Below are 9,875 nucleotides of genomic sequence, written 5' to 3' on the forward strand. Positions count from 1 at the left end.
TTTTGAGTCTGCATCTCTGGTGAATATGTTGTGTTTTATTTATATTTTTAAAGTTTTTGTCATGTTATTAGACAAATATTGATTCTGAACTGCTCCAGATGATGTAGGTGCACAGTTGTGGTTGTAGTGTAGAGGTTTGGAGTCTTAACTGGGTTTTCACCCTCCATATGTGAAATCTCTCTCTCTCTCTCTCTCTCTCTCTCTCTCTCAATCTCTTTGTAACACCACGTGTTGTTATATTGTGTTTTTGTATTGTATAGATGGTTTTTATAATTACGATGTGATAGTGGTGGTATTAAGAGGTGGATTAAGTTGGTAAATCCCCACTGTTTGAGAGTATTTGAGAGAATCCACCTAATAAGTGAAACTCCGGCTATATTTAGAAGAAAAAAGAATTTTGAATAAAATATTTGTAATTGTTTATAAAAAATATAATCCTACTACTACCATTAATATTACTTATAATAATAATTATAACAATCGTTTTTTAGTTATGTCGTATTGAACTTGTGTATGCAGGTAGTAGCGCACATCTCATTGAGACTACAGAGCCAATGGCGACTCCTCAGGTACCTACAATACCCAGGATGCATTGCGACCACGTCACTCCCCGAGATTCATCCTGATTGGCTGGGAGACGTTTCAGCGGGGAGAAAGATGCTTCGGGTTGTAATTGTCGACCTGTGCGCGTGCGGCTTGTGACTGACGTTTTTTTTTCCCCCCCCTCAGAAGTTTTAATGTATTAATTTTTTTTTACTTTTATTTTACTTTATTTTCTGTTTCTGGAAATAAAATGTAAATTTCTCAAATTTTATTCCCAAAATTAACTAACAGACATGGTGGACAAAGTGAACCGAAGTGACTTTACGGAGAGAAATTACGGCACGACGACCAACGGTATGACGTCCTTCTATATTTATATATTTATTATATGTATTTTTTTGATAATAAGTACAGTGTTAAGTGAAATTCGTATGTAGAACATTTAACAGATATATTTTATATCTTATTTTCTGTTTTAAAATGTTATTTTCTTTCTGTAAATATGATGTAATTTAGGATTTGGGGGATTGTGCTAGTCAGTTATGCTACCTTGTTGCCATGGGTTACGGCGCTGCCATTCAGAAGATCAGGAGATGGTGATGGTTTTGGGGCAGATGGAAGTCAAATGGCTTTAATAGGGAAATTGTTTTTTTTCATTCTTTTGCAGATATTTCTGTTTGGCTCAGATCTTTTCTCAAAATAGGTCGTAAACAGTGAACTTTTGAACTTGGCCAAAGCTTTTCAACCCCCACTTCACTTCACTCCCAACACAACACAACACAACACAACACAACACAACACAACACAACACACGTTCACAAGCGCTCAGGAATGTGTCCAAAATACTGGATGTAAAAAAGCATGACTCACACACACACACACACACACACACACACACACACACACACACACACACACGCTTATCAATACACACATGCACACGAGTGTAGAGATTCACTCTGGGAGATTCCACACAAATGGAATCCCTAATAAAGAAATCATGTTTCCTAGAAATCACGATGTCCAATTCTTCTAAAAAACCCCCCAAAAACAATCCAGCCAATAAACACAAGCAAGCAAACAAATGAAACCATTCACACACACTTACACACTCGCTCACACACTCATCTGATGTTTTGTCCATCAAGCCATGTCTGACAATTATACACAAATAAAACGTTTCCAAAATTCACGCCGTTTTCTCTTCTCTCGTCAGGTGATAAACAGCACCCGGGTCTCGTTTCGCACCAAAATATTCGTACGCATTTATAACGCAGCGTTCAGATCTGTCACAATGCACTTTGTTCAGTAGGATCAATACCTGTGATTAAGATCACACAAAACGAACACGTTTATAATCCGATGCACGTTTTTTTCACTGTGTGTGAGTTCCGAGGTTGTTCAACCGCGAGCACGTTCACGTAGCACGTCGGATCAATGCACAGCGTTCAGGAGTTAAACGTGGAAAACTCCCAGTGTGAGAAGAAACTATTTTACAACAGCTGCTCCAAATAGAACACATGACACCTAGACATGTTTTTTTCACTAATATATATTTTACTAATATATAAACGATTTAAATCCTCGCAGTCGTACTTTTATACTCCATCGGTGTTGATTCCAGTCATTTAGATATCCAGAGTCCCCACTAAGACGTCCCTCGTGATGTTGTGCACTAGAGGTTGGATCACGTTAAAAGCTACTCACAAGCGACACTACAGACATGTTCTCTCTCTTTCAAACATCGGCTTTGGATCAGTGTGATGCGACATATCAGGCTGAGGCCCTATTTTGCACACACACACACACACACACACACACACACTCTCCTGCTGTACACGTGATGTGCTGTGGTTGTGGGCATAAGGCATAGCGGGATCTTTGTTTGCGGTCATTATGCATTTGAATACTATGTGTCCTTACTGTAGCTTTTACAGATTATATCTAGATTTTTCAGGATGAGACGTGGCTCAAAATGAGAGATCGAGGGTGGTGTGTGTGTGTGTGTGTGTGTGTGTGTGAGTGTGAGTGCGAGTCTGACCGTGCGAGTCTGCGTGTTATCAGTGTTTTGTGACACTGGCACAGATAGGGGAGGATTAGGGCTGTAAAATTCAGCTGTTTGATCTCAGGGTTGATCGTAGGCCATTTGCCCCCCTGAGCCCTGCAGGCATGGAGCTGCTCTGTCAATCGTTGTGTGTGGGTGTCGCGTGGCCATCGAGGCGAGGACAAAGGTACGGCGCTCTATTGCTATGTTAATAGATTTAGCACTAGGCGCTCCTCTAATGACCCACACCACCACCTGGATGAAGGTCATGTGTCCTCCACCTTTTGGCCCTGATGGGAAAAAAAGTGAAGGCCAGGTTTTCATCAGGGTGACGGATGGAATTGATTGGATTTGTTAAACAAAGGTTTGCTCATTGCGCGTGTGTGTTTGTTTAAAAAAAAAAAAAAGATCCTTCGCCCTAAAACATCAGTAATTTAATTTCATGTGTTATTTAAGGAAGTATTTATTTCTAAGCATCTTTTAGAGTCAAGCCACGGTTCTTCTGAAGACTTTCTTTCACTTGCTTGTTTTATTGCTGATAAAAAAACAGTTGTTTTAACAAGTTCTGTCTTATTTTTCTGTACATTTTAAATTGTATTTAAGACAAAATTGTAACCCAGAGGTCAACTTACACACAGGGTCACTACACGCTTTTTTTTTTTCCCCTCTCACTCGTATAGGTTTCTGTGCCGAGTTCTTGGAAGCAGATGAGCGCAATGGGACAGGTGAGTCGGATTTGCAAGCATATTTTAGACACCAATTTGAGCGGCAACAGAAGCTCAGACACCAGGACTGTACTTCACACTCATGGGTCTTACCAACAGAAATTAATCCAAATTTATATCACACACTCGTGTATTAATCCTGGCTGTAGAGTTTGTGTCCACTAGGGGGTGCTGTCTCCTTTCTGCTCTAGTGCATAAGAAAAAACAGTTACTGAATTTGCACTTCATATAAAATGCTTTGTGTTTAAAGGATAGCATGGATTCTTTTGCACTTCATACTGGAGTTGGTTGGTAGTGTGTTTCTTTGCTTTGATGAAACCCTCATAGGTGCTGAATTTCCGTTTGACAAAATTATTCGCCTTCTCTTCCCCACACTGTTATATTAATACTGTACTCTTCATGATCGTTCCATTTATTTTCTTGTAAGAAACGAATCCAATTCTATGTGTCTCGTAAACGTCAATGCTACCCTGAAGTCCAAATACTCAAAACGGGCCCCTTCGAGGAGGCATGTGTCCAAACCTATAAACACGCCCCCCCCCCCCCCCCCCCAAAAAAAAAAAAAAAAAACGTTCACCTGAGCTCATTTATCAAAACCAACGTTATCAATGAACAAATGGATTAAATATATTTAAAAAACACATGGACACGCTACAATTCTTCACCATAAACCGCACAATGTGTGAATGAAGGATAAAAAGTTTTTTGTTTGTTTGTTTCATTGTATTGATCTGCTTAAGATTTTTTAACAAAGCAAAAGGAAATTCGATCACGTGTAATAATTAAAGTTAAACCGCCGCGTATCATCTTTTGTTGTTGTTGTTGTTGTTTTGTTTGTTTGTTTTTGTTAGAAAAAATGTCTTCCAACGTAATAACTCGCACTCTGCGTAACCTCTGACCTGTGGTCATGTGATCGTGACCTGCTGCACAGTGTGATGTGCATGTGTGGGAATGTTCGGGTTCAGCTCAAGTTCATCTGATCTTCTCTCTCTCTCACTCCTGCTCTCCGTCGTACCCAATTTCAATTTCAAGGTGCTTCATCAGCATGACAAAACAATTCGTGTCGGGTTACGGAGTGCATGTCTGTTTCAAAGGAAAATCGCAATAAATTATAATAATGATAATAAGAATTTATAGTGGGAATAATATGGAAATTAAAGGGTGGAAGAAACTAGAAAATGAAAATGTTTTCATGTTTTAAATTCGAGAGAAGGAAATAATATAAAGTTCTTGAGGAGGGCGGAGCTCAATCAGGTCCTCGTATTGCTGTTTTAAAAAAACTTTTTTATCATATGTGTATCGCAACGTCCGGTCTTTTGTATATGTACTAATTATCAACAGAAACAAATCACTATTAATCAGGCACTCGTGTGTGATTCTCTGTACAGTGCATGGAGTGTATGATGGCACTTCAGGGTCTTGTGTTTTTGCCACACGAATCATGTACTTAATCTTCAACAAGCGCTTTATTACATTTCTAGACCACTTGCTGGAGCCGAGTTGAACGAACCCCTTTCTGATTAGCTTTAAAAAGGGGCTGATTTTTACTCCAATAATAATTCAAAAGGAATTCTTGCGGTTGTGCGTCCGGGATTCCAGGTGTTCGGAAACGTCCCAGACGTTCAGAGATTCCGTCAGACGCCCTGCTGCGTGTCTTCGCATTTAAACGACTTTTAATATTTTTTTTATTTAAGTGTGAGGGTTTGCCCCGAGAAGTGCTGCCGTTTCCATGAAAACAGTTTGTCCCCGGTGGCCACAGTAGGAGCAGAAGTCTAAAGGAGGTCAGCCTGAGTTCAGGCGCTCACGACCCCGGCGTGACTGACCCGTGTAAACCTGTGGGAAACTCCGATCATCTGGGGAAAAGGGCATAGGGGACCTGTTAAACCACTGGCCAGTGAAAGGTTTCTATTGTCGCCCCGAGGCCGTAATTGATTTATGAGCTCGAACATGATTGGGCTGTAAATGCGTTAAATTGCGTTTGCTCCCAGGATTCCTCAGCACCATACCAGATTCAGCCGAAGCTTTATGTTTTGTGGTATTTATGATGCCGGGTCAGGAGCGGCCGGTGTTTACTGCGACGGCTCAGAACTCTCTATGCCACGATCATTATTTCAGTAAACTAACTGAATTTCACACACAACAGTGTTTCTAAACGTTTCCAACAATCACAATATTTTTTTTTTCTTCACATATGGATGATGTCATACTTGAATTCTTTATAAACTGTACAATGTCCTGTATTAACATACAATTTCCTGCTTACCCCTAAATCATTTCTTTAGTTTTTTTCTTCTCTCCCTGATCTTTGCACTTGGGGCAGAAGGTTGATGTACCGTATAAGATTAAAAGTGTAAACACGATCGAAAGTTCAAAGCAAAAAAAAAAAAAACCACGCATGTTGCAGTCTAATATTAAACCCTTTCGAAAGCAGTTGTGTATGAAAGTGCTGCTGAGCACGAGGTGTTCCTGCAAGCTTTCAAACCTCAGATTCAGCCGTTATTAAGGTCAGATGTGTTTGTGTGTGCGTGTGATAGAAAATCAGGATTTGTTTGGGTCTAATAGAGCTGTGCAGGGTCTTAAACCCCAAACAAAGCGGGGCGCTGTCCTTAATCTGAGCAACCTGTCAACTTCCTGATCCATCTCGCTGGTTTCCACGGATACGCGAGCGCCCCAGCCAATCGGCGGCCTCGCACAGGCCTCCGCGACCGAACGGATTATAGGAAAGGTGGCCAGTCAGCATGCCGGTCGCCCTGTTAAAGCTGCGCCTGTGTCAGATGGTTTGTGTATGGGGGGGAATGATACCCCCTGTGCAGGGGCATTGGAGATGTGTTGTGTTGTTTTGTTTTGTTGTGTTGTGTTGACCCATACATCCTCACAACCCATGCACAACTCGCTCTTCATTTCACTTTGCTGGAATTGCAGATAGAAGGTGTGGAGCTTTTGAAGTAAATGCATAGTATTGTATAGTGTTTAATGGAAAACCTAAAAAAATGTAATAAACCGTTTCAATTTGTTTTTTTCCCAAAGCCATGAGAAACCTCCAGGTAGGTCACATCCCAAACGGCTTCCAATGCGAGTACAGATGATCTCACTCGCACTTTTTTAGATACAGACACCCGATCTGGAAGCTTCGGTGTCTTCTGATATTAGTATTATTAGAAAACGTTCTTTAACAATTACTTTTTAAATAATCAATTCATGGATACGAAAAAAAAAAAACAAGTTAGGAGGAATCTAAGATCTATTTCATATTCAATATTCAATGAATTAATTCAATTCAAAATACTGCCATGACCTTTGCCAAACATCTAACATTCATACACTATCTGGACAAAAGTATTGGGACACATGACTTTTCCTGCTGTATGCGATTCTTCTCCAAAACTGTTACCACAAAGCAGGAGCCATTTGGATGCGATATAAAAAAAAAAATTGTGTTCATTTGAACTTGTAAACCTAAAATCCTGTTCCAGCATGGCAGTGCCCCTGTGCACAAAGGGAGCTACATGAAGATATGGTTTAGAGAGGAAGATCTTGAGTGGCCTGCTATAGAGCTCTAATCTTATCCCTACTGAACACCTTTGGGATGAATGTAAACACTGACTGTACCTCCTGATTCCATCTGGGGGAACATCTTGCCAGAAGAGTGGAGGGAGAGCAAATTGGGACTAAATATGGAATGTGATGAACATAAAGCAAAGTACTTTGATTCGGTGTCTGCAAACTTTTCGATATGTAGTGTAGAGTTCATGTAGTTCATGCGCTTTCTTCATTCCACACAGCAGCAGCAAATAACATCTCCCCCTGAAGTTTCAGTATTACACTAGGGTAAGTAAAACATGGAATAAAATCAAGCCAGTCAGAAAACCCATCCCACGTTTGAGGGAAAAAATCAGTCTCCCATTCAGCAATATCGTTCAAGGTGAAACTCTTGCTATATCGGGACAGCGTTTCAGACCTTCCACTGAATCTTCTGTGTCCCACTCAGGTGTAATTAGAATAAGTTTGTCACATCCCTCCAGGCCACTAGCGCGTATCGCTGAGGGGCTGAAAGGAATTGCGAGTTAACGAGCGTGCGTTAGCTCTCGCCCTCTCCAGACCAGTAGGAAACCCTGCTTCGTTTACCGAGACTGCAGAGTTCAGCGTGTGCTGTGATACAAATACCAGCCTAATTTATAATTTATCCCCATGTTCTTTTCTTCATCATTTATCATTCCCACCCCCAGAACCACCATTAAAAAAAAATTGGCTTTAATCGAGTTGGAAAAAGGTCCGACTGCTGAAGAAATGCATAAAAACTGTACTCGTTAAGTTCATGAAACACATCGGTCCAAAGTATTTGGACACCCGACTTTTCCAGTAATATGTGTCCAGATCTCCTGCAATAGAGCACGGAGCATGAATGAATGACGACTACATTAGTGCCTGACTTTACTAACACACAAGCACACTCCAAAATCTAGTGGAACATCCCCCCCCCAGAGGAGTGGAGGTTATAAGAACAGGAAATGAGGCCTGAATGTGGATTTGAATGTTCTTAAAACAAATACCAATCATGCTCAGGTGTTCACAAACACTTTTTCTTTATATAGTGCATATCGATTGTATTATTTAATTTGGAAACAGCAACATATTAGGGTCAAAATTTACATACCATGTACAATACGATAAATACAACACAATATTTCTAGATTAACATCATAAAAAAACTCAAGTATCAAATGTCAGGAAATAGTCAGGAATATCAGGAATGAATTCTCTGACAAAATGGTAAAAATCAGCACTCAGCATATTATGACTTTATTCTAGATGTTTGTCTGACTTTGTTGTAAAACTTCTCTATTAGATATTAAACATTTTCAAAATTTTGCCAATATTTTTTTTTTTATTGCAATTTTCACCCTGATACGACTTTGAAATCATGTTTTTATTCCTGAAGTGTCTGAAAGAATTAAGACTTTGTTGAAATATAGTTTTTTTGTTCCTCCTAATATCACATATTTTCACTCGAAATTCTGTACTCATAATATCAGATATAACGACAATTTTTCCCCCACTATTCTAGAATTTAGACATTTTTTTATATTTTTAGCTTTAAATCGCTACTTAACACTGACGTTTGTTCCCTTCGATCGTATCTCCCGTAAATCCCAGCATGCACTTTTTAAGACGACCACATGGAGGCATGAGCCAGTGATCAGGGGCAGATAAAGGCCCTTCACTCAGATCCTCATTTGCCCTCGTTGAACTCGACACCCAGATGTAGTGCGCTGGCCACAAGCCCACGCACATGCTTCAGCGCTGTCCTCACACAACTGAGGCAAACATATGCCTTCCTTCGTTCTCTTTTCCTCATAAACACTCACTCACTCCGTTTCTCGAACTTTGATTCCCGTTCTCTTGCTCAGAAGTTGGCAAGAAAACCTTTTTAAGGAAACACACACTTCTCTTTCTTCCGTGTGGTTTAGTAATAGTTTTTATTTTTTATTTTTATTTTTTTTTTGATTTACGACAAATTAAATGGGAAGCAATTGGATTTGATTTGCAGAAGACAAATGGTGACGCCATGGTTCAGTTCCCGAGCTTGGGAAGGGGGTTGAGGATAAATGCAATTATCTATCCATCGAGCGAGTAAATAATTCACTGTAAACCCATTACTCTGCAGTGGCATGTTTTTTTTATATATATAATTGTGGTTAAAGGATGCAGATGCAGGGTTTTTTTCCTCATTGGTGTCGACAGTGTCTGCTCGGAACATTAACTGTTAAACATGCTGGAAACTGCTGCAGCAGAAATCAACTTTTTTTTTTTTAGTTTTTATATAATTCATGCTGATGGAGAGACTGGGTTTATTCCTCGCTTTGCTGCGTCTGAACACGGGCCCGTGAGGCCCGGCTGAGAGCTTCCAGGTCAAGCAGAAAAGTGTCGTCCTGTTCCTCCTGTCACTGCCTGTCAATTCAGCGGGTTTAACAAGCCTGAACTGAGCTCGGGGCGGGTGTGGCGTTTTAGGAAAATAATCAACGACAGGATGAAAACGGAGGTACATCCGATTATTAATCCGATAAGTACCCGTTCTCATTTCTGCTAAATCTCCCTTCTGTTTCCCTGCGCTGTCCTGAAGGCTTTCCTGTTTTCCGATTCAGCTTTTACCTCTGACACCGGAGACTCCTTCCATAAATAATCATCTCGCCATATCAGCAAGTTTTTGTTTTTTTTCCCCTCGTCACGTAACTCGTTCATTCCAAAGCATGGCTCATGCAGCGGGTCCAACTCTGATGATTCGAAATAATTGCTGTAATCAGCGATCTGATGTCAGAATTGAATTCCCCACCCCACACACATTCATTATTCCCTGTAGCTGCAGCAAGAAAAAACCAAAACAAGCAGGAGGTCAAAGGAAGAGGGCGCGAACGCAGCAGACAGACGGCTCGCTTGTTTAGCAGCGGCGGTTTCTGAGCCTGTTATAACACAGTGAGTCAGGGCTCCAGTGTCACCGCATCGTCTACTCCCTAAAAGTTCAGTTCTCCAGCCGCACAAGTCATGAACTCTTCAGACACTTTCCA

The 9,875-nt window shown here is 40.6% G+C and overlaps 1 protein-coding gene across 2 annotated transcripts in view; it reads left to right on the plus strand.

Moving 5' to 3' along the window:
• The first annotated feature begins 729 nt into the window (after positions 1–729).
• The window catches only part of nr6a1a (nuclear receptor subfamily 6, group A, member 1a), a 76,160-nt gene continuing 67,014 nt past the window's right edge, over positions 730–9,875 (plus strand). For both annotated transcript variants that reach the window (XM_083554194.1, XM_083554193.1), the window contains exons 1-2: positions 730–897; positions 3,268–3,312. In XM_083554194.1, the coding sequence (XP_083410320.1) occupies positions 837–897; positions 3,268–3,312 (106 nt within the window). In that variant the 5' untranslated portion in view covers positions 730–836. The remainder of the gene's footprint in view (positions 898–3,267; positions 3,313–9,875) is intronic.

Source organism: Silurus aristotelis, assembly GCF_946808225.1.
Source record: "Silurus aristotelis genome assembly, chromosome: 11".
Classification (NCBI taxonomy): domain Eukaryota; kingdom Metazoa; phylum Chordata; class Actinopteri; order Siluriformes; family Siluridae; genus Silurus; species Silurus aristotelis.